Here is a 26,230-nt window from a genome sequence, read left to right on the forward strand (position 1 = left end):
GTAAATACTTACGCTGTTGTGTACTTCACACACATGGAGAAATGCCAAAGTGCCTTTCATTGTTTTTGTAACAATGACAATAAAGAGCTATTCTGTTCTATGTGATGTTACATTTTCCTGAGAACTGAGTGACTGTGATGACTCCTCCATGTGCTACATGCTATGTTGTCCTGCTAGTTGAGCCTGCTGTCTGTTCTCAGCCCTCCTCCTGTTTCACTGGCATATATCCATCACCAGAGGGCTCCACCGACCTGCCTGTTGACATCAGAACAAACCCCTGTGTCTTGTGACCTGGCTGGAGCTGCAAAGCTGGACTCAGTCGTGGCCCAGGCAAGTTCAGAGGCAGTTGTGGAAAAGAGAGCAGGGAGCATGGTAAAGCACTGGAAGGATGAGGCGGAAACAGGAAGCGTGTAGATTCAGTGGACTTATCAACATCCTCCATGCCCTCATCCTGACTCAGCTGCTCCTCTCCCCCACTGCTAACACCTGAATCCAAGCTGGGAAGCTCCGGGCTGTCAGCCTGCTGTTTCTCCACTCGCTCATAATCAGAACAAACCTGGATAGACTTGCCAAACACACCTCCGCTGCTTCCAAACAGCCTCTGAAAATCTGCCTTTTGTTCATTCCCTCCCTCCTCCTCAGCCTCAGGTTCTTCATCATGGCTATCAGTCATATTGATGCTATCTGCCTCCATGCTCTCTTCACTGACCTCTGCACAACTGCACATGCCTGAATCTAGACTCTGGAGCCTAAATCAATCATTGTCGAGCCTCTCAGTTTTCTCGTAGTCTGAAATCACCTGCACTGGCTCACTGTTACTGCTGCCTTTGAGCAGCAGCATTAACGTCTCCTTTTCTTTCTCTCTCGCTTCAGTGCTGTCTTTACTTTATTTAGTTTACATATTCACCCTTCATTTAATTACTATTATTATTAATGTCTGCATTCAAATCTTTTGCATAAGACTGCCCCATTCCTTTACTGCAGCATCATTCAGTTACTGTTTGTTTGGAGGTCTTTCTTCTGTTTTGTCTTCACTTAATAAGAAGCATGCGTTGTGTGACTATAAAAATGTATTCTTTTATTCTTTTGATTCTTATGAACGTACTGTGGTGGAGAACAAACCCTCCTCGCAAAAAAAAATAAAAAATCATGTCACAGTTAAAAAACTTGGTAGAACTTTATAATAATATTACACTTTTAAGCATTATTGAGGTAATAAGTGTTGATGGGATTTATTATCTTTAAGGCTAACACTTGATGATTAGCAACACACATTTGTTTATCCTTTACTGCACACAATGTATTGAAGAATAGTCTGGATTCACTCTGATGCTGGCAGACAAACAGGGGGAAGATCCTTCACAGGAATGTGGATGGAGGTCGTGATAGCTACAAGACAACCCCCCTTCTTGAACTCTATAGGCCAGGCTGGAGAACGACAGGTGGTTGCCATGGTAATGGGAGTGTTGCCTGCGAAAGGGTCATCTCCATATAAGGCTGATATCCAGAGAGGTGCAGAAGAAGAAACGTGCACCAGTATCAGACCGAAGGCCACCCTCAACTGATTCCACCAATCATGTTAACATTCTGTTTCTGTGACCCACCATAAAAGTCTATACTATTTGGGTGTGCTGCTCTTTGTTCGTTTGGCTCTCCTGAGCAAGCAAAGAGACTCGGCAGCTGTTTTTTAACTTGAGCCTTCAAATGCTTAATACATTTAAGACAACGCGCTTTGAGCATGTTTGTCTTCTCTCTCTCAAAAATGAACCTAACAGTGTGTACTCCATGTTTTATATATAATTACTCCTCCTCAGTATGTCATTTTTAAATACACATATATTTATACATCTGTTACTACTACACCATGTACAGCTATCACTGATAGTAACTCACTGTTAGTATGAATTAAACACTTGCTAATACCTTACTAAAACATTAATAATTCTTAACATTGTGACATTATTATTAAGTGCTACCAAAAACCTAAGTTTTAAATACATCCCGTACATCTGTGATTTTAAATATCTGGGTACAGGTTGCAATGTGTGCTGTGAAAGTTTATAGCAATTACACATGGTAAGTTTTTTTCTTTCTTCTTGCTGGTGACTCCCATGATGCAGTGGGGCTCCAGTCACTCCAGGCTCCCTTGCGGTGCTGAAAAATAGACCGCACACGAACGCGTGCCTCATACCTCTCGCCTTGGATCAGCAAATGTGGCTTCAGCTCTGCCTTGCACTCCTGCCCACATTGAATGCCACGTGTTTTGCGCACAGCGGGATCCTGACAGACAGAAAGCAGTGCGGGGTTGAGAATAAATCTTGCTTGGATTCACACAGCCACAGGGTTGTCATTTAAACGTGCACTTTTAAGATCACTTTACACTTAAACTTGTTCACATTGTGTCACAAAATCTAAACTTACACTCCATGACTGATCCTGCTTCTTCCACTGCACTTTACTTTTGTATGAACTGATCCTTTCATGTTCGGGGACTTGGGACAACCAGGAAACAGACGTGAAGTTGACTTTTGGCTCTGCAGGAGGATTCACCTTTACTGCAAGATCACACACACAGTTGTTTTAGGTCACCATGAATAGCTCGCACTGTAAATCACAAAGAGCCAGTATTTATACTGTAGATTACACTCACTGTGACAGGATGGCTTGAAGGAAGTGATTAAACTCTGCTTCATTTGGTTGCAGCTCAGATTAAGGGACAACTCATGGAAAGACAGAAACTGGAAAAAAAAATGTTTAAATCAAATTTGAAGTTTGCCAAAGTCAAAGATTGGAGTCACAAATAGCCAATCAGACAACAGAGTTGGTATAAACAGAGAGCAGCTATAAAGAGAGAAGAGATGAAGCTTCTTTTAGACAGATAACGAGTACATGTATCATCACTCAGTACAAGACTAAAGCGGTGCAGTTTGAACTGTTCAACAGGCAAAAGTCTAGTAAAATAGAAATTAAAATATCCAAAGCGGAAAATGAGAAATAATAGATTCACTTAAAAGGATTTTTCTGTACTTTCAGATTTCATTGCAATTTCACTTTCATGCCATTAAAAAGAAGCTGGACAAAAGCTATAATTACCTTAAACTTCACTTCAAATACAGAACATGGAAAAGTCAAAGAGAATGATTCTGGCAAAAAACAATTTTTAAAGATCCCTGCTCACTGACCCCTCTCTCTTTCGTTAACTGTGGTATGTGCTTGATAAATTTGGCTAACCAGTTTTTAAAATTAATCCAACATCGATCACTACTTAGACTACAAACTGACATATAGGACATATGATTGTATATCTGGGGCTTGAAAACAATTTGATTTTTCCACACACTCACAGTGTATTCAATTTCAAAGATCAGGGAGCACTTCTTTAGAGCTGGTCTGGAGACATCAAAAGGCTTTAGGTGACAGGAAGCGCTGTAAGAACTGAAAAAAAAAACAGTATTAATCTCTTTTTGGTGCACATGATAACAGGTGTGATTTATGTATTGTGAGTATTTATGTGTTGAGGATTTCTCTTTGTGACCGAGGTCCTTACAGGCGTCGAGATTTATAGTGAGCATGTATGGTGCATGCAGTGTCATCAGACACGTATTTGCTGTTCCACAAACATGTGATGTTTCTATTGTAGTCAGTGTAGCAAGTGAGATCTGTGAGAATTAAAACAGGAGAGATTAAATGAAAATGAGTAAATATGTCAAACAACAGATCTTAAAGTTTGTTATATGATATAAATCAAGAGGGGGGGGAAGAAGACGACTAACTCTTTGGAAGGCTGGGACACTCCTCACTTTTGCAGACCAGTAGCAGTAGCAGCAGAATAAACAGTGAATAAACGGTTTTCTTGTTTCTCTCCATTCTTCAGGTAGTCAGTTTTCTTAGAGACCGCTGGGATGGTTTGTTTCCAAAGTTTAGTCACTCAAAGAGTTGAAGGATTGTACTCACTTCAGTACTGAGTGCTTCTTGGTTCTCCTGCACAGATTCATGTGTACATGAATAAAGTAAAAAATCATGGGGCTGATAAGATACAGATGATTCTGATTCCTCACTCTTTTTTGTTCATGCAGTCACACACAAACACATATAGAAATACATTAATACGAATACAACAAGAATAAGTTCTATAAACAGGTGATAAAACAGAAAATCCTGCCTCATTTTGTCCTCTGTTACACAGACTAAGAAAACAGTCAACGACTTCAGTCAGTGACTTACCTGCTGGTTGACCTGCGACTGATCTGTTCTCAACTGCTGATTTGATTCCACCTGATATACTGTCAAAGAGCATCATGTGAAGTCTTTGCGTATCACCTGAACCACCCGAAAACCTCCCAAAAACAAACAACAACAAAAAAGGCAAAGTCATTTCCTCCAGGATGTACCATTTTTGAGCGTGCACAGCAACACACACAAAGACACAGCGTGTTATCTATATTAATGCATTAGCAGTAGCTGCATTTGCATGTGAACCACACTGACATTTAAACTGTATTAAAAACAGGATGAAAAATTAAATGTTTGTTCAGATTTAGTGTTTTGCATCCATGTGCAAGCTAACTTAGAAAATTTCAAGCAAGCTTTTCTTTTTATCGTGATCAGTACAAACATGTTAAGTTTAAATGGACCATGCTGAAGTTTTAGGTTCTCTATTTGTTTAGATTCTCATTCGCATTATATAATCACATGTGGTATTCGGACTTTATCTCAAACATATGGCCAGAGTCTGAAAATGATCTTTGGCTAAAATTTATTTCACAATTTAAAACAGTTGATTTTAACAATAACTTGTTCTACCAGATCTATAAATGCCGAACTGCAGTAACAATAATCTGTAGCAGATGGCTAAAACATGTCAAAGAAGTTATAATTTGGGTGTTGTGATTTATATATAGCCAGTCATATTCAGATTCACGTTAAGTGGCTTAAATTAAACTTTCTCTTAGACTTTTTCAGGTAACACTGGTAATACTTTTCTACATCAGCTATTATGACTGCTGGACTTCCACGGGGTTCTACCTTGTCTTTTTTTCTTTGTACATGCCCCCTCTAGGTCAAATTATTTGCCAACATATCATCCTTTTTAATTGCAATGCATTAGGTTTACACTTTGAATTTTGGAAATCACCATTTCATATGGATTCATGTCGAAAAATGGATGGCCTGCATTTTACTATAGTTAAAGGAGGCTAAAACAGAGCTCTATTAATTATTAACTGAGAAGCTGAAGAATTACCTGGGAGTTTTATAACTCCTTAAAACACAGGCTAGGAACCTTGGGATAATCTCTGACACAGATCTGAAATTTTACAGACTAATAAGTGCAGCAGTCAACAGCACTTTGTTTTTGCTTAAACAAAGTGCTGTTTAAGAATTATTAAAAACACTGCATTACTACGATGTCAGAGCCCAGCCATATTTATCTAGATATAGGACAGATGAAACTGTTCACTTAGTCAAATATAAGTATATCTTAAAGACATAAAGGTCTGGATGAGTCAGGCAAACTGACAAACTTGACAATTTGTACAAAATACAGACTTTCTAAGTGGAGTATAATTACTTTGAATAATGACTTTTCTTCTTTTTTTGCCCCTCTGATATCGATGTTTTAGCCCCTCTCATCATTTTCACAGAGGCGTGAGGCACCTTCTATCTTCTGACTTTTGGACTTCCCCTAACTCAGTACACGGGCAAAAAAAACAAAAAAAACCCACCTCTTCTCTTTCTTTCTTTGCAAAAAAATGACTACAATCTGCAAAAATACACACAAAATGTCAAACCACATCCGAACTCAAAAATGAGTGTGTTTCTATTAAGAAAAACAGCCATTTGGTATTCAGAATAATCGGTCCTTTTCACCTTTCATCTTTTTTTCTTCACATTAGTATTTGAGGAGGATCTGAGGCTACATCTTCTAACAGGTGGTAAAGAAGCTAGTCTCAGCCCTGTTAACATTTTATACTAAACACACCGAACTGAACATTAATGCTAATAATTCTTAATAACCACATTGATTGCTGACTGAAACCCATATTTGATAACTGTTTACTGGAATTCTTCATATGAAAGATCCTAATGCAAATGGAGGAGCCCAACATTAAGATGACCAAGCAAAATTAAACTACCACATAGATATATTTACTGATTTTGTCATGCTAATTACTTGGCATGAAAGACCACTGACAACTAAATTACTGGAGGAGGAGTGGCCTTGTATGTGGACAAATCCTTGAAATTTAATGTGGTGGATAAGATGACGATGGTGATTGATAATGTACTGGAAACCATTACAGTTGAAATTTGTAAAGAAAAGTAAAAATGTAATAATTAGCTGTATATACAGAGCTCCAGGTAGTAGTATTGAGACATTTAAAGACTGGATAGAAGAAACATTTATTGAAATAGGTCACAAAAAAAGTTCTCATTTGTGGAGATCTCAATATTGCTTTGCTAAACCCAAATAAACATAAAACCACTGACAAATTTATAAACGCAATGTACTTTATAAACCTATTCTCTAAAATTACTAGACCCACCAGGATCACATCACATTGTGCAACTCTCATAGACAACATTTTTACAAATGAAGTTGAAAATAAGTGTACTCCTGATTAACGACATAAGTGACCATCTTCCAATTTTTTTTTACAATCTATGATAGGAATTACAAGATCAATAAAATGAACAATTTAAAAAAAATGTACATGCGAGTAAGAACAGAAGAAAGAATGAATGCATTTAAAAAAGATTTATTGAAACAGAACTGGGGTGAAGTATATCAGGAACATGACGTTAATAGTGCGTATAATGAATTCCTTTGAATATTTACATTAGTGTACAATACCAGTTCAATTCAATTCAATTCAATTCAATTTTATTTATATAGCGCCAAATCACAACAAAAGTCGCCTCAAGGCGAGCTGTCCAATAAAGCAATATAGTAGGAAACATAAATATATGAACTGTCCATGGATAACAAAAGGTCTGCAAAATGCATGTATAAAGAAAAATGCTCTATACAGACATTTCTTAAGAAAGAGAACTAAAAATGCAGAAATCAGATACAAAAGATATAAAAATAGGTTAACTAATATACTTAGATATAGATAAAGGATATGAAGGATATGAAGCAATTAGATATAACTAGAAATAATATTAAAAGATTATGGGAAATACTGAACAGTGTTATAAAATAATTGTCAGGCGGTGGAAGGAATACTTCGAGGACCTCCTTAATCCCACTGACACGTCTTCCGAGGAGGAAGCAGAGTCTGGGGATGAGGGGAATGACCCGCCAATTTCCGGGGGCGAGGTCACTGAGGCAGTTAAACAACTCCTTGGTGGCAGAGCCCCTGGTGTTGATGAGGTCCGCCCCGAGTTCCTGAAGGCTCTGGACGTTGTAGGGCTGTCCTGGTTGACACGCCTCTGCAATGTTGCGTGGAGATCAGGGGCAGTACCTGTGGACTGGCAGACCGGGGTGGTGGTCCCCATCTTTAAGAAGGGGGACCGGAGGGTGTGTTCCAACTACAGGGGGATCACACTCCTCAGCCTCCCTGGGAAAGTCTATGCCAGGGTGCTGGAAAGGAGAGTTCGTCCGTTAGTCGAACCTCGGATACAGGAGGAACAATGCGGTTTTCGTCCTGGTCGAGGAACACTGGACCAGCTCTTTATCCTCTCCAGGATACTTGAGGGTGCATGGGAGTTTGCCCAACCAGTCTACATGTGTTTTGTGGACTTGGAGAAGGCATTCGACCGTGTCCCTCGGGGTGTCCTGTGGGAGGTGTTGCGGGAGTATGGGGTGTCTGGCCCATTGCTACGGGCCATTCGATCCCTATACAACCGTTGCAAGAGCTTGGTTCGCATTGCCGGCAATAAGTCGGACTCGTTCCCGGTGGGTGATGGGCTCCGCCAGGGCTGCCCTTTGTCTCCGGTTCTGTTCATAATTTTTATGGACAGAATTTCTAGGCGCAGCCAAGTGGCGGAGGGCTTTCGCTTTGGTGGCCTCAGAATCTCATCTCTGATTTTTGCAGATGATGTGGTTCTGTTGGCTTCATCGGGTGAGGGCCTCCAGCTCGCACTGGAACGGTTCGCAGCCGAGTGTGAAGCAGCGGGAATGAGGATCAGCACCTCCAAATCTGAGGCCATGGTTCTCAGCCGGAAAAGGGTGGAGTGCCCACTCCGGGTCGGGGATGAGTTCCTGCCCCAAGTGGAGGAGTTCAAGTATCTCGGGGTCTTGTTCGCGAGTGATGGGAGAAGGGAGCCGGAGATCGACAGACGGATTGGGGCTGCAGCTGCAGTAATGCGGACGCTGCACCGGTCCGTCGTGGTGAAGAGGGAGCTGAGTGTAAAAGCGAAGCTCTCAATTTACCGGTCGATCTACGTCCCTACCCTCACCTATGGCCACGAGCTGTGGGTAGTGACCGAAAGAACGAGACTGCGGATACAAGAGGCAGAAATGAGCTTCCTCCCTAGGGTGGCTGGCCTCTCCCTTAGAGATAGGGTGAGAAGTTCGGCCATCCGGGAGGGGCTCAGAGTAGAGCAGCTGCTGCTCCACATCGAAAGGAGCCAGCTGAGGTGGTTCGGGCATCTGACAAGGATGCCTCCTGGGCGCCTCCTGGGTGAGGTGTTCCAGGCATGTCCCACCGGGAGGAGGCCCCGGGGCAGACCCAGGACACGCTGGAGAGATTATATCTCTCGGCTGGCCTGGGAACGCCTTGGTATTCCCCCGGATAAGCTGGAGGAGGTGGCTGGGGAGAGGGAGGTCTGGGCCTCTTTGCTTAGGCTGCTGCCCCCGCGACCCGGCCCCGGATAAAGCGGATGAAGATGGATGGATGGATGGATGGATGGATGGATGGATGGGAAATACTGAACAGTGTTATAAAACGTGGGGCTGGACAAAAGAACTATCCCAAGTATTTCATTTGTAATGACCATGAAGAATACAATATGGATGTTGTGGCAAATAGTCTCAATGAATTCTTTGTAACTGCTGGACCAAATTTAGCAAGAACAATCACTGATCCTGGGGAAGCACAGAAAAACCGGATACACTGATAGACAGTCTCTTTACTACCTCAATTCTCAAAAATTCTTGAAAAACTGTTTAACAACCAACTGGAAAAATTTATAGATAAACATAAACTACTCACCGAGAGTCAGTACGGATTCAGATCAACATCATTGGCACTATTAGATTCAATAGAATACATCACAAAGTCCATAGACAAAAAGCAATATGTGGCTGGGTTATTCATAGACTTGACAAAGGCATTTGACACTATAGGTCATGATATATTTTAATAAGAAAACTGGAACGTTATGGTGTCAGAGGGGTAGTTTTAGATTGGGTCCGGAGTTTTTAATAGACAGGAAGCAGTTTGTGAAATTAAATGGTGGTTGCTCTTTATGTATGGACATTGCTTGTGGTGTACCCCAAGGATCAGTTTTGGGTCCAAAATTCTTCAACTTATACATTAACGACATCTGTCCAATGTGTCCAAAGTATTAAAAATGGTTCTCTTTGCTGACGATACAAACTTTTTTTGCTCTGGTGATGATCTGCAGAATTAATTGGGGGATATGACTAATGAAATAAGTAAAGTGAAGTTCTGGCTTGATAAAAATAAATTATCATTAAATTTGAATAAATCTAAACTTATGTTATTTGGAAATAGTAGTTTAAATACAAATGCAAAGATTCAAATAAATGGTGTTGATATTGAAAGAGTCAGTGAAAATAAATTTGTGGGGGTAATGACAGATGAAAAACTTAACTGGAGAGCTCACGTAAGATATATTCATTCTAAAGTATAACGAAGCATTGCAGTACTAAACAAGGCAAAGCAGGTATTCGACAGAACATCATTTCACGTTCTATACTGTTCACTGGTTTCACCATACTTAAGCTATTGGGCAGAGGTCTGGGGCAACAACTTTAAAATGACATTACATTCACTTTTTACTCTTAAAAAAAAAGAAGAAGAAAAAAGCAGTTCGAATCATCCACAATGCAGGTTATAGGGAACCCACAAACTCACTATTTTTGCAGTCTGAACCAGGTAATATTCAGAAAATGTTTTTTGTTTTTCTGTAAAGAAGGAAGTTATAATTTAAGGGTTTTTTTGTAACTTTAAAACCGGGAAGGTACGTACCACAAGAAAAAGCTCTTGTGTTTCTGTGCATGGAGTGAAACTGTGGAACAGTTTGAATATGGAATTAAATCAACGTCCAAACATAAAACAGTTCAGAAAGAGTTATAAAAATATGATCTTCTCAAACTATAAAGAAAGGTTAAATACTGAAATTAAGTGAATGTCTCTATTTAAATAATGATGTGATATTATAGTATATAGTATATATCAGAAATCTGTTCACTATTTTTATTACAGATTATATCAGTAAGGAAGCTGACTAAATATTAACTGATAACTTTTGGCAAAGGGGTGGGATTAAATAAGTGTGTACTTCTTCCCTTTCAACATGTAAATGAATCTGAACAGTAGCAATATTGAAATGTATTGACTTTTGTATAGTATTTTCCCCCTCTTATTTTCTTTACTAAATGTACCTGTATATTGTTTACATGTTTGAAATAAATTAACAATAACAATACTTTATGATAGAATTACATGGTGAAAAACAGAAGAAAAAAAACAATTCACGTAATGGTAAATGGACTGATTCTTATATAGCGCTATTCTACTCTCCCAGAGTACTCAAAGCGCTGTATACAACATGCCTCATTCACACTCACTCATGCAAGTACTTCTAAACACAAGTGCAAACTTAATCTACATTCACACTCCAGTGAACGCATCGGAATTTGCTCTCCAAAATGCCTTCTGATGCATTCATCGGAGGGCAATTTCAATTCAATTCAATTCAATTCAATTCAATTCAATAAAACTTTATTGATCCTGAAGGTTGACCCCGAAGGAAATTGGGTTAAGGCTGCCGACCTTTGCCAGCGCCGACTTACCCTTCTGACCATACATACATTACACAAACATCACATGGGGAAGAGAGGTATAACAATGGAAGATGCACCACATGAGGAAAGATAAGGCGAAAAAAAAAAATAACTCCCCCCCAGACTGAGCTCCAACAGGGAGATCAGTTTGAGAACAGAAAAAAACACCTCTGCACATGAAAAAACTCTAAATACACCAAAGAAACACATGACAAGCAACAGGGGTGGGTAAAGGGTGAGAGACAGCCGATTTAGACAGTACATCCGGGCCTGCAGCCTGTGCGCTGGTCTCCTTGATCCACCGTCAGCATTGGAAGGGAATAAGCGTCGAAGGCGTTTGGAAAGGGAGGGGGGATGAGTGTGTGCATATCAGTGTATATGTATGTGTGTGCGTGTCCAGAGTTCAGCTGAGACAGTGTCCTTCGCCCTGCTAGGCTAAGTAAACAGTCTTTCAGCCAACCCAGGTGGCCTTGCATGGAATGGGAATGAACAGACTAAACACAGTCGTTATCAGGGAGTTTTTTTGTTCGGCTCCAGCCTTGCAACCGCAGCTGGCGCCGAGAGGGTATCCGCATGAAGTGATGGTGCTTTTTACTTTAGTGCGAACAACTCATATGAATTTCAAAGCTGTTCTACAGTCCAACACTGGTCTCTCACTCTCCCGTTGGAGAGCCGCTAGCTTTCTACACAGCAAAATCGCCAGTGTAAAATTGACACTGTGAGTGTTAAATATAACACTAGAAAAGTGTCTATATGTGTCCACTCTTTTGAGTGTTAAATTAACACTTTTCAAAGTGTCATATTTTTAACAATGACCTAGTGTTATTTTAACACTGTACAGAGTTAAAGATTAATACTGACTAACACTGACCAGTGTCAACAATATTCTACACTGGTGTTAAGTGTTAAAAATTAACACCAAATAGTGTTGGTAGTACTTTACACTAGCCCTGGTGTTTAAAATTTTAACACTGAATAGTGTTGATTGTCTAACACTAACACTAGTGTCAGTCAAATCATCAATACTAGCCAGATTACAATAAACTCCCATTAATCTCTGATATCTCTACTGCTACAATTTAGTAAAATGTATTAATTAATTTATTAGAATGTATTCACAGCTACAGGCACTCTACCCATTAAAAGAAACAACAGGACAGTGTTCAAAATACTCTGTATTCAAACAGCAGATACACCACAAATAAACAGCGCATAAAGATATACAAAACTACAATATTGGACAATCTACATTTTGTCATTAGTGTCATTTGAAAATTGCCCATTGTAAGGTCTATAATACACCACATTATCTACACAGATCAGTGCAACAGCATCCAGTTTATCCTCAATAACAAATGCATTTAAGTGACCATTGATCATTTCTTCAGTCTCCAAATTACTTAGAGCATGCACAAGCAGCTTTAAATACATCAAAACACACACAGGAAAACATGCTCTACAGGTTCAACTATTTTCCATTTTTGCTCAAAATGTCTCATCCTTTTAGATTCTGTTAAGACATGAGAATGGATTTTCAAGCTGATCAAAACATTCAACTTTTCCGAGGTTTCTCTTGATGACAAACATTTTGTCAACAGATTGTTTTGCATGTACTTGTATGTCATTAACACTTTCCTACAATGAACCAACTAAACACTGCACAGTACTTTCAGAACTCCTGAGGATTGTAGTTGAGAAATAACAGTCCTAAACATGTCTAGTATTTGCCTGTCACAAGATGAGCCACATTTACAGGCTGTGAAACAAAGGTTCTATCATAAGGTGCAGGCTCAAAATAAAAATTACTGATGACCTCTGAGTCATTCATTCATTCATTCATTCATTCATTCATTTATTTATTCATTTTCAGGCACAACAAATACCTATATTGAACATAAAATACACAAAACAAAAAACAAAACTTGCCTGAAAAAGGAGTGGGACGAAGAAAACTTATTAAATCCCACCCCTATACTCACTCATCAACAAAAAAAAAACAATAAACTTCCCGCAGCTACGCCCATCATTGCATACAGACCCATCAACAGCCCCGGGCAGATACAAGCATCTAAACGGCAGCTCGCAACCAACAATTAGAGCCTTCATAACTGAATACAGAATATATAAATTATAAATTGCATTACCACAGGTAACAGGCAGTAATAACTACAAGTAACAGACACACATACATATACATACATATATATCTACACACACAAGTACATATATGTACATACATACGCACACTTTATTTTTTATTTTTTATTTTGGAATCCATACCAGCAATGGTAAGAGGACAGACATTACAGAGCACACTAAAACCCATCATTGAGTATACTGTGACCAGACCAACTGTTTGTAGAGAAATTTAAATCTATGAATATTTTTGCATTGTTTCAATTGTAAACTCAGACTGTTCCAGATTTTCACACCACATACAGACACACAAAAACCTTTACGGGTTGTTCGAGTTCTGGGTAATTTGAATTCTCCAAAGCCTCTCACATTATAAACCTTTTCTCGAATTTCAAATCTAGTTTGTAAATTTGCCGGTAAAAGTTTAGTAAAAGCTTTATACAAAATTATGGATGTATTGTAATTAACCAGATCCTGGAATTTAAGTAACTTTGCCTGAAGAAAGAATTTGTGAGTATGATCTAGATAACCAGCCTTGTGAATAATACGCAGTGCTCGTTTCTGTACTGTGACTAATGGATTAGTTGTATTTTTATATGTATTTCCCCACACTTCCACACAATATGTAAGATATGGAAGAACCAGGGTACAGTACAGAGTACGAAGTGCATCTTTATCAAGGAATTGTTTCACTTTGTTCAAAACTGCGAGGCTTCTAGAAATTTTGGTTTTTATGTGTCTGACGTGGGGTTTCCATGAAATTTTGTTATCAATTATAACTCCCAAAAATTTGTTTTCACTCACATTATCAATTGGTACACCTTCAATGATAATTGGTAATTCTATATTATATTTTAAATTACCAAAAAACATTGCTTTAGTTTTATTTATATTTAATGATAATTTATTTATGTCCATCCATTTTTTTATTAATTTTAGCTCCCTGTTTACAGTCATTACAAGATCAGTATAATCATCGCTACTGAAAAATATGTTGGTGTCATCTGCGAACAGTATGAGTTTAAGTACTTGAGAAACATCAAAAATATCATTTATGTATACATTGAAAAGTTTTGGTCCCAACACTGACCCTTGGGGAACACCACATGTAATACCAAGTTTCTCTGAATGGTAATGCCCTATGCTAACATATTGTTCCCGACCTGTTAGGTAACTTTTTAACCAGTTACCAGCTTTCCCTCGAATACCATATCTTTCCAATTTATCCAGTAAAATTGAGTGATTGATTGTGTCGAAGGCCTTTTTGAGGTCAACAAAAATACCAACTGCATATTTATTTTTATCCAGTGTATCAGTAATTTCTTCTACTGCCTCAATTATCGCCATTGAAGTGGTTCTTTGCGTTCTGAAACCATACTGACCAACATTTATTATTTGATGTTTTTCAAGGAATTTTTCTAATCTTGAATTAAAAAGTTTTTCTAGAATTTTTGAGAATTGAGGCAGTAGAGAAATAGGCCTATAATTGGTAAAACTGTGTTTGTCATTACTTTTATATAGTGGTATTACTTTCGCAATTTTCATTTTTTTTGGAAAACAACCGGACTGAAATGATAAATTACAGATATATGTTAAGGGACTAGCAATATTCAGAATAACCTGTTTAACTACAGACATATTTATGTCATGATAATCCATTGAAGACTTACTTTTACATTTTAATGTGATATTTATTACTTCTTGCTCATTTGTAGCTGAGAGGAACAGTGAAAAGGGATTTGATTTTATATTACTGATATTTTCATTTTTATGACACGGGATGTCCGCTGCTAGTTCAGGGCCAACATTTATGAAGAATTTATTGAACCCATCGACAATATTACTCATGTTGTGATTTTCACCATTTGCATCAGTAAAATATTCAGGATATGATGTTCCAGAAGATCCTTGTTTAATTAAGTTGTTTAACACATCCCAAGTTCCTTTTATATTGTTTTTATTTTCATATAATCTTCTTCTATAATAAAGTTGTTTGCTCGTTCTTATAATATCAGTCAATTTATTTCTATATGCTTTATATCTTTGTTCCACTTCTTTTGTTTTTACTTTGATAAACTGTTTATACAGATTGTTTTTCTTTTTGCAAGCATTAATAATTCCTTTTGTGAGCCAAGGACTTTTTATCTTTTTTTTCTTTGTCATGTGTTCGTTTACAGGACAATGTTTGTTGTACCACATAGTAAAAATATCTAGAAAATTATCATAAGCCTTGTCCACATCTGACTCTTCATACACCGAACTCCAATCTTGTTGTGCTAAATCGAAATTGAAGGCATGAATTGTTTCTTCATTTATTGTTCGCTTTGCTATCATGATCTTGGTATCTATTTTTTTTTAAATCACAGTCACACAAAGTAAAAACTGGTAAGTGGTCAGTTATATCACAGACAAGCAGACCACTATTAATTTGGAAATCCATGACATTAGTAAAAATGTTGTCAATAATAGTGGCGCTATGTGATGTTATTCTGCTTGGCTTTGTTATTGTTGGATATAGTGATAAGCTGTACATTGTGTCAGTAAAGTCATCAATGGCTTTTAACCTTGTTGGATTTAGCAAATCAATGTTAAAATCACCACAGATAAATAGTAATTTTTGGTTCACCGAAGCAAACGTTTTTTCTATCCATTCATTAAAAGTGTCAATACTTGAACTGGGTGTCCGATATATACAACTTATTATAACATTTCTCTTTTTTTCATTCATAATCTCAATAGTCAAACATTCCAAAATTCCATCAATAGCCATAGACATAGTTGTTACAACATTATATTTTTTAGAGTTATGAACATATAGCAACCCCGCCGCCCGCCTTATTTAATCTATTCATGTATTTTAAATCATATCCATTCAAACAAAAATCTATTCCTTTATCGACATTGAACCAAGTTTCAGTGATGGCTATAACACTAAAGGGGCGAGAAAATTGTTGCAAATAGTCCTTAATGAAATCAAAATTAGAGTACATACTTCTGCTGTTAAAGTGAATTAATGAGAGCTTCCCGTCTAGGTTAATTTCTTTTTCATATTGTTCCTGAGTGAAATAATTACAATTTTTAACAAAAGAAGAGAGAAAGTTACTTTCAGAATCTATTTCTGGATCTATTATATTATGCTCCTTATATTCACAATCTAGATCAATTACTTTCTGTTGAAGAACTAATTTCAACGTGTCCATGTCATTTCCTGGTGTAGTTGATACATTGGTGTCAGTTATACTTGTCCAGATCCTCCATGTTCCTCACTATCAGTACTTTTGCCTCTTCTGGTGTCCCGTTTAGCTTAATGAAAATCTCACAGTTTGTTACCCATGTATGTTGTATTTTACCGTTCTTCTTCAGTTGCCTTGCCTTCCTCGCGATGTCTGCGTTTTTTCGTGTCAGATGCTCATTAATGAAAACGTCCGTGCCTTTCAGTTTGCGTCCTTGTTTCAGCAGTGCGACCTTGTTCTTCCGATTGACAAATCTCATAATGATGGCCGGCAGTCTGTCACTCCTCCTGGGCAGTGAGTGACATGCTTCTATGTGCTCCAGGTCCATCTCTATCCCCTTGCTTTGGAGGAAGGACGCCACCTGTTGCTCTACCGAGCGGGTCTCCTCGTCGCTGGGCTCCCCGACGTTCCCGGCCACCGCGCGCGCGTACGAGCGCGGCTTGATTTTAATACCGCTGATGACCACGTCGTTCGTACGGGTGTACTGCTCCAGCTCATCCACCCGCCGCTCGAGATCCATGATCCGTCTGTCCTTCTCGGCATTTTGGAGGCGTAGCTGTTTTACCTCCTCCAGAAGCCCCAGAAGCAGCTCCTGCTGTGCCCTGACTGCGGCCACGTCTCCGCACAGCGCTCCGAGGGAGGTTTTAATGTCCTCAACCTCCTCTGGTGTTGGGCCTTTCTTGGGTGGCATACTGAAGCGAGAGCACGAGGCGGCCACCACGAGGGACCCGGAAGCGGAATTTCTGATGATGGCGCCTGGCTAGGCCTGCTGGCTGATGGTGGAGCCTGGCTGTGGCCTGCTGGCTGATGGTGGGATAAACAACCTCCCTGCCCGTGCACACTCTCTGATGCACAACAGCAGTCACCGGCTGACCTGGGACGAAAGACAGATTTCATGGAGACCCCTCTCAGTACTCATGAAAGCTGTACCCCAACCTGAAGCCGAGTCAACAAAGTCTCCATGTGCTTTGAAGAGGTGTTGCTTGTAAAAGATAAATTAATATCTAGGCTGTCCAAAGGTCAAACGTAAAAACGTTGCTGGAACTTTACATGTCTAAATAACACTGAGCAACTTGTGTGGTGTATCTTGCAAAAGTAACACAAGAACATTTCCAGTCAAAGTGCTGTATAGTCGATGTCTTTAGACTGTACTGTGAAGGATTCTTGCTCTGATTTCCCTGACCCGAGGACTCTCTTTCACGCTGCCAACATCAATGCCATACACGGTGGTCTGGATGAATGTGCAGAAGTTGTGCAATGCTTCGTCATAGGACACAGCAAATACAAAATGTGCCTTGAAAAGCTCATCAAAAGCTGCAACTCCCGTCTGCGTCACACAGGGGATGACCTTTTGATCTAGGACAATGTAGAAAGTCTGGATGATGTTCTTTCTTTCTACAACACACAGGAGGAATGGCTGAGTGGGGCCAGCCTTAAGAAAAGTCTCCATGCTACCTCCCACCTGAGGGAGTGAAAGAAACCAAATGATTCACATTAAACAAAATTGGTAATTGGATGTTGAGTGGCAGTGCTGCCTAAAATTAAGACAATATTAGAATGTTTTACTTCGGGCCCACAGTTTTTTGTTCCAATGTGTAATTTTAGTTTTAATGGAAATAATAATGTGCCGGCGCTGCAACACCAAGCCTATCTGGCATAGATATATCTGCTGCACAGTGGAACCCCTTGCCCTCTTAAAACATCTGATAATCTGGATCTTTTCTCATCAAAAGAGAAAGCTACTTTAACACATTTCTAAAAATCATACCTTCATGAATTTCATTAGGTGGTGAGCAGCATCTGATGTGCTAATCTTTGAAGACTTCCTTCCTTTAGATGTTGGAGGTAACAAGTGAAGCAGCAAAAGAATGGCAGCCAACTCGCAGTCCCAAACAACAGAATAGGAATTAGGATAATCGCAATTACTGTCATTTTATCCTTCTCACCCTGCACACAGTCTGTTTGACCTGCTCCCCTCAGGCAGGAGGCTCCGGTCCATTCGCACCAGAACCTCTCGCCATAAGAACAGTTTCTTCCCCTCTGCTGTTGGACACATGAACAATAACCGTATGACTATCCCCGCCACTAACACATGACCCTACGCTGTGTTCACTGCATCATTCCATGTTTGGCACTGATCACCACCTGCACTCATGTATATATCATGTATATATCTATCTATCTACTTAGCACTTTTAATTCTTGTTCTCATTTTTATTTTCATGTCTATTTAAGCTTAATTTATAACAGTATGTTTGCACTGAAGCACCGCAGCAATTTCCTAATGTTGTAAACCCGCTCAACATTTGGCAATAAAACCCTTTCTGATTCTGATTCTGATTAAGGTCCACAGCAGTCATTTTTTCAATGTTATTCAGTTTTAGATAACTGATAATTTTTCAAATAAAGCAGTTTTCCACTGTCATCAGTATGGTATGAAAATTCATTTCAAGACACTTAAAATCTTCTGGCCACCAAGTGACGTAAATATTGAGTCATAACAATACTACATTATGTAACTTTTTTTGTCAAACTTTAAATGCCATTAAAGTTTGTAAATTCCTTTTCATACCATACTGAAATGAACAGAAACCCAACGTAATTTATAAAATCAAAAGCTGTATTCCAATTTGTTGTAAAGGTGCCAAAACATGTTTTGATTTAATAGTATGGTCCACTAATATATTGTGCTGTGGGAATTGTGAAAATGCTGTAAAGACATGTGAAGTCTACCATCTCCAACTTACCACCCTCGTCAGAGTCCCCCTGTGCAGAGACGAGCAGGTCATCCAATTCTGTACTCTGAGACAGATTTTTGCAATCTTTGATGATTCTTGGCTTAAAGAATGTTGGCCACTTTGCAAGGAATTTACCAGACACTTCCTCCCCAAACAGCATTGCGAAGTCTTGGTCTTGTTTTAACACCCACAGTGTTAAAATGCAGTAACGACTAAAATCCACACTTACGCTTTTCAGGAATCAACTCCCGATGTGTTATTTTAACTCAATTAAGTGTTGAACTAACTCGGAACTCTGTTGAAATCTACTGACACTGAAAAATCAACACTGGCATTTTTGCTGTGATGATGTTATCCAAACTTACGTTCCGTGATGTTGTCGTTCTTTTTGCTCAAAGAGCAGGTTCTGAGAACTCACGACCGCAGTGCACTTCCCCAAGATGTGATCGAATTTGCGCTCAAAGGTGTTATTCGAGCTAGCCCCTCCAGATGTAATCCAGTTTTTCACTCAGAGGTCTTGTTCTGAGTATTCACGGCAGCTGTGCGTTCTCCAAGATCTTCTCCGTGCTGCACTCGACGAGCCCATTTTGAGAAACTCACGCCTCGTCCCACCATTTCAATCCCAGCGGGCAGCCTTGTGGGGGTTTGAACAGCTGGTTCCGCTTCCTTAATTCTGCGATAAGCCAGGGCCAAGCCAGCTCCGATCAACCAGAACCCTGTTATCATGGTTCCGAATAGGTAGATATCTTCAGCAGTCAGGCTCACCCGAGCCCAGACTTCTCGTTGAGAAGGGGTGTCAATTGCATTCAGAGACCAGTTGATCAAATCCATAATTCTCTTTTAGGTTTTAGAGAACAGACTGTAAGAGAGTGTTCCAGGGAAAAGTAATACAAAAAACACGAGACTAGACAAGGACTAAGCAGGGAAGCTAAGGGAGAGGAGGAGGAGAGGAGAAAAGTGCGACCGCCTTCGTCAAGAGCAAGTCAATTTGGGGTTAGTATCTTGCCCAAGTACACTTGACATGCAGACTGGGGAAGCCTAGGATCGAACCACCAACCTTCCAATCAGTAGCTGATCTGCTCTACCACCTGAGCCACAGCCAACCTAAAAATAACAAAAATAAATAAATAAAAACCAAGCAACCTTTGTTACTTAACCTTAATTAGTTAACTAATTAGCTTTACAGCATCCACACTATTATGTAGCAAAGAAAAAAAAAAAACCTATAATATAGATTCCTGAAAGTAGCCACCCATTGCTTTGTTGAAAGTGCTGCAAACCCCTGGCCTTCTCTTAATAAGCTTCATGATTTAGTCACCTCACACCTGTTTCACTTTACAGGTGTGCCTTGTCAGGCCAGGTTGGTACCCTGCTGACAGCCTGATTTCACAACTGTTAGAATTCATATTATGGCAAGAACCAATCAGCTAAGTAAAAAAACAAAATCCATCATTACATTAAAAAGGTCCTGTCTTTATTCATTCATCCATTTTGTGCCACTTATCCAGGTTTGTGTTGTGGTCTGTCAGTTGGTTTGTGTACTAACTCTTAAAATTTTGTATTAGAATTTACTGAATTCCTTTCCTCCCAGTCTTCATCAGATTATCTGCCAGTTTTGTATGGTAAACAGACTAAACCAAGTTAATTTTGTGAAACTTACCTTTTGTGTTCTAGCAGTCCTTTCCCTCCTCTTCCAGTATCTCCTCATTGACTGCAGGAGTACTCCTCCTTTTCCATCTCATCACATGGACCCTTCAATGATTACCTACCGCTTCACCTGCCTACCTATGCTCAAACAACTCCTCAGCAAGTCACCACCCTGCAGACCCAAACCCCTTCTGGACGTCGCCTTCTAATAAATCAAGTAGGCAATCTGGATCAGTCTTTTTTTGTCTTTATGGATTTTTTGGGAAGCTTTGGGATTAACTCATCCTGTGTCCTTCTCCCTAGACAACTCACCTCTGCGACCTGTACATTTTCCCAGAGCTTTGTGAAAGCCCTATTTGTCGAAAAAAAGTCCTTGGTCTTCCATGGTCTCTTGTGTTCTGGGGGCCTCTGGATGTCTGGAGTTTTGATCTCCTCCATACCCGCTTCACACCCCGGAGGACGGGGCTGTGGCCCCCCCCACACTCCCTAGCAGATCGTTACATGGAGAAACCTTTGGAATGCAAGCGCGCGGATCCACACAGGTATGCACACGGGTGTTCACTGCTCGTAGACCCAAATTACACCTTTCTTGGCTGCTAATTCGAAGCACATCTGTCCTGCGTGCTGCACAACAACATTGAATATTTAGTATTTACTGCTGTTTACACTTAGCTAGATTAATGCGATGGTGTTGTGTTTAGTATGTTGCTTTGTTTTTTTTTCTGCTTGTTTTCTATTCTTCTCTCAACAGGTGATCCAGGAGATTTTTATTTCTTTTCTCCCCCCCTTTCTCACTGTCCCTCTCCCCTTCTGTTTTTCCTTTCCTTCCTCTTTCTTTCTCCCTTTCCTATCCCTCACTCATGTCTGTCCCGTCTGTAACATCTGAAAATAAAATATAATAAATAATAAAAACAAAGATCGACCAAATGGACCAATACGGCAATGCCACGATGATCCATTTGGCAAAGTAAATCCATTGGGTATCCTTGTTGGTCTTCAGACAACAATTCTGATGGCTAAAGAACCAAATGGGACAGGCAAAAAAAAAAAAAAGAAAAAAGAAAAAAAAAAGAAAAAAAAAAAAAAGAAAAGAAAAAAAAGAAAAAAAGTCCTGGGTCTGCCTGGGTACCTCTTCCTGTTCAGACTTCTGGTGTTTATGGTAGGATATTAGAAAAGAAGTAAACTATTCATTCAAATATAGAAAGCTGCTGGTTGCAGTTTTCTATATTACTTAACAACTGATTTATTGTAAGCTTCAATGGCAAATCCTCAGTTTTAGCAAGTGCTACATGCTGGTATATACAGATATATATGATATGACTTCTAATTGTGATATTAACTAAATAGTCTGACTAAAGTCTCAGGCGAAATCCTTACAAAGAAAATATGACTAATAAACATGTTTAAGACATTTACAGGCTCATCATTTGGAGAACTGGTTTCATGACTTTAGTCAGAGAAATAACTGCTGACTGCATGTATCTGCATAATTTCTGGTAGGTTTCGAAACAGATACTGATTAAATGTGAACGTCAATCTGCGGTTTGTTCTGAATGGACAGATTTTAGTCATAATAATACACGTAACAGAAAAAAGAAAATATGAGGAGGGTTGGAAAATGGCTTCAGTGGCTTGCGTCACTATTTCATACTGTATGAGGTGGTAACTGTACTTAAATCTATACTCGGCTATTTGTTTTTCTCTTTACTTTTACTACCTACATTTTTAACAAAGATCAGTAGGTTCTACTCATCATATTTTTAAACCAGATTCGTTACTCCAGGTTTATTTATAGCGTTTATATTCAGGGGTTAAAGTGGGCTGGAAGGAGTGCAGGTGTCTGCATTTTGTGGTCGCAATACTTCAAAATCTAGCTAGCTCTACAGAAGAAGAGGAAGCAGGAAGAGAGACGTGTTTTCAAGTGGCAGGTTATTTCAAATTCAACATTGTGTTGCTAAAGGCCCAGCTGCTTTACTTCACAGGGTGGGGGGGTCAGATTTGAAGGTAAAGACTGCTCAGTGACACTTGATAAACTTTTGGATTGAATCTGTATAGGAAGTGTTTTGATTATGTACAGTGGGGCAAAAAAGTATTTAGTCAGCCACCGATTGTGCAAGTTCCCCCACCTAAAATGATGACAGAGGTCAGTAATTTGCACCAGAGGTACACTTCAACTGTGAGAGACAGAATGTGAAAAAATAATCCATGAATCCACATGGTAGGATTTGTAAAGAATTTATTCGTAAATCAGGGTGGAAAATAAGTATTTGGTCAATAACAAAAATACAACTCAATACTTTGTAACATAACCTTTGTTGGCAATAACAGAGGTCAAACGTTTACTATAGGTCTTTACCAGGTTTGCACACACAGTAGCTGGTATTTTGGCCCATTCCTCCATGCAGATCTTCTCGAGAGCAGTGATGCTTTGGGGCTGTCGCCGAGCAACACGGACTTTCAACTCCCGCCACAGATTTTCTATGGGGTTGAGGTCTGGAGACTGGCTAGGCCACTCCAGGACTTTCAAATGCTTCTTACGGAGCCACTCCTTTGTTGCCCGGGCGGTGTGTTTTGGATCATTGTCATGTTGGAAGACCCAGCCTCGTTTCATCTTCAAAGTTCTCACTGATGGAAGGAGGTTTTGGCTCAAAATCTCACGATACATGGCCCCATTCATTCTGTCCTTAACACGGATCAGTCGTCCTGTCCCCTTGGCAGAAAAACAGCCCCATAGCATGATGTTTCCACCCCCATGCTTCACAGTAGGTATGGTGTTCTTGGGATGCAACTCAGTATTCTTCTTCCTCCAAACACGACGAGTTGAGTTTATACCAAAAAGTTCTACTTTGGTTTCATCTGACCACATGACATTCTCCCAATCCTCTGCCGTATCATCCATGTGCTCTCTGGCAAACTTCAGACGGGCCTGGACATGCACTGGCTTCAGCAGCGGAACACGTCTGGCACTGCGGGATTTGATTCCCTGCCGTTGTAGTGTGTTACTGATGGTGACCTTTGTTACTTTGGTCCCAGCTCTCTGCAGGTCATTCACCAGGTCCCCCCGTGTGGTTCTGGGATCTTTGCTCACCGTTCTCATGATCATTTTGACCCCACGGGATGAGATCTTGCGTGGAGCCCCAGATCGAGGGAGATTATCAGTGGTCTTGTATGTCTTCCATTTTCTGATGATTGCTCCCACAGTTGATTTTTTCACACCAAGCTGCTTGCCTATTGTAGATTCACTCTTCCCAGTCTGGTGCAGGTCTACAATACTTTTCCTGGTGTCCTTCGAAAGCTCTTTGGTCTTGGCCATGGCGGAGTTTGGAGTCTGACTGTTTGAGGCTGTGGACAGGTGTCTTTTATACAGATGATGAGTTCAAACAGGTGCCATTCATACAGGTAACGAGTGGGGGACAGAAAAGCTTCTTACAGAAGACGTTACAGGTCTGTGAGAGCCAGAGATTTTCCTTGTTTGAGGTGACCAAATACTTATTTTCCACCCTGATTTACGAATAAATTCTTTACAAATCCTACCATGTGAATTCATGGATTTTTTTTTCACATTCTGTCTCTCACAGTTGAAGTGTACCTCTGGTGCAAATTACTGACCTCTGTCATCATTTTAAGTGGGGGAACTTGCACAATCGGTGGCTGACTAAATACTTTTTTGCCCCACTGTATTTTCATATTGTGAAAACTCCTGCAAAACAAAGCTATATTAACTATATACTATACTATATTTATTCAAATGATTTTTATGCATCATTACTTTTTGTGCAGTATGTGGAGTTCTTCTTCGAAGTTTAGGAGACAAGTCTCTATTTCTTGTTGACTAGAGCACACCATGGGGTTAATGCTTGTATCCTTTTAATGAGTATTGCATCAACTATTATACATTGCAATTCATGTTAAAAAGAGACTTTATCAAAAATCGTATGTCAATCGTATGCCAACAACCTTGTCCAGGTCATCTACGCTGCCTTTGCACCTATTGTAGAACAGGATTGCTGCAGGTTTCATATTTTCCCCATCACTGCCTGTGCTTTGTGCTTAAAAGCATTCTCCCCTCAACTGGGGACGTAGGACTCCGCCATGGTCATTTTGGTGAAGGCAAAGACGGATGACAGAGTCTTCCTCTGTTGGAGCGAAACAAATCTATCGTAACTCTGGTTTGTTTCTTGTGATTGTGCCAACCAGAGCCAATTTTTTTTCTCCCTCTTCCTTCTGAGGAGTTATACTGCCAAGATGAATTACGCAAAGTTGTCCCATGTGACAGTGTGTCCTTGGAGCCCTTCTGTCAGTTGGAGCACAACTGCCTGGGAACTACCGGGTGGGGAGTGTGATTTTTTTTTTCCCCCCCGTGTAAATTTGCACCTTCCAGGCATAGGAGGTTACCGCAGCACGGGTGACCCAGATTTTAATGCCATATTTTGCGGGCTTGTTGAGCATATACCGTCGAAATCAACAGCAGCCTTTGAATGCAACAAGCTGTTCATCAACACGCACATCAACCCCTGGACTGAACAACAGGGGAAAACAAGCAACCCATTTTTCCCACAGGATATGAAATGCAGCAAGCTTATCATCCCTGAAGCGTCCCGGGCAGGTGAGCCTGTCATCAAAGTGGATGTTAGCACTGATCTGAGAATAGCGGTAGTGGGACATCGTCGCACGAAATATTGCCCATCTGGTCTTGTCATCCCACAAATCACGTGTTGCTTCATGCCTTGAGTGGTAGATGCCAGCTAGAATCAAAATTCCAATGTAGGCTTTCATCTCAACTTCCTATACATCCCTCCAATTCTCACACCTTTGCCACCCATGCACGAGCTTTGTCATTCTTCATTGGATACAAGTTCTGTTTGGATCCCAATGGCTTTTTTCCCCAAAATCACCTGGGTTCTACTTGTGTGTAATTCTGAAATTTAATAGTACATTGGTTAATTTATTATATGTTATTCTCAATTTGCTCTACAACTCCTGCTGCACTTATCATCTTCAAAATACCTGGTTCTTGGATTGTGTTTGTGATTGTGTTTACTGAGCTAAGTAGGCAGGACAAGTACCATGACATCCTGGACCCTCACAGTCCAGTAATGCTGCATGAACACTTTCCAGGAAATGGGTCTTTGGCGGGGTTTCCCCAACATCTTTCTGTAAATGAATATTCAGTGATGTATGAAACAATTTTTATTCAGTGACAATTTTTAACAATATTTCTTACTTTCATGCACAGTTATGTGTGGTGTTATTTAAATTTCTCATTAAGGTTTTGGTAGTTTAGATACACATGACAGTATGATTTCAAAATTCTATTTTTAAAAACGAACAGATTGCATTTTATTCAGTTAATTTATCTTTTTTATGTAACCTGCACCCAGTTTCTGTGAGACAATGAGACACATTCATTTGGAATGACAAAGTAATATTACTAACTTACTTTCCCGTCTTTGGCAATCACTTTTCATCAACATCCAGAGTCCCCTTTTTTGCATGAG

General features: G+C 39.7%; 1 protein-coding gene and 1 pseudogene across 2 annotated transcripts; both read right to left on the reverse strand.

Annotated features, from left to right (window-relative positions):
* Window positions 1-92: 92 nt before the first annotated feature.
* Window positions 93-4,333, reverse strand: LOC146707274 (uncharacterized; annotated as a pseudogene). Its single transcript, XR_014921005.1, has 8 exons — window positions 4,225-4,333; window positions 3,774-3,981; window positions 3,548-3,659; window positions 3,345-3,435; window positions 2,651-2,738; window positions 2,422-2,555; window positions 2,072-2,280; window positions 93-884 (listed from the first exon to the last, which is right to left on the reverse strand). The product of XR_014921005.1 is annotated as an uncharacterized LOC146707274 (transcript).
* Window positions 4,334-17,488: 13,155 nt separating this feature from the next.
* Window positions 17,489-25,397, reverse strand: LOC146707275 (uncharacterized). Its single transcript, XM_085460748.1, has 4 exons — window positions 25,291-25,397; window positions 19,097-19,297; window positions 18,116-18,239; window positions 17,489-17,809 (listed from the first exon to the last, which is right to left on the reverse strand). The coding sequence occupies exons 1-4, from the start codon at window positions 25,395-25,397 to the stop codon at window positions 17,489-17,491; spliced, it is 753 nt and encodes a 250-aa protein (XP_085316874.1).
* Window positions 25,398-26,230: the final 833 nt, after the last annotated feature.

The sequence above is a fragment of the Copadichromis virginalis genome, linkage group LG6, assembly GCF_057382275.1.
Source record: "Copadichromis virginalis isolate Kocher_CV1m ecotype Utaka linkage group LG6, C_Virginalis_male_GT1.1, whole genome shotgun sequence".
NCBI classification, from domain to species: Eukaryota; Metazoa; Chordata; class Actinopteri; order Cichliformes; family Cichlidae; genus Copadichromis; species Copadichromis virginalis.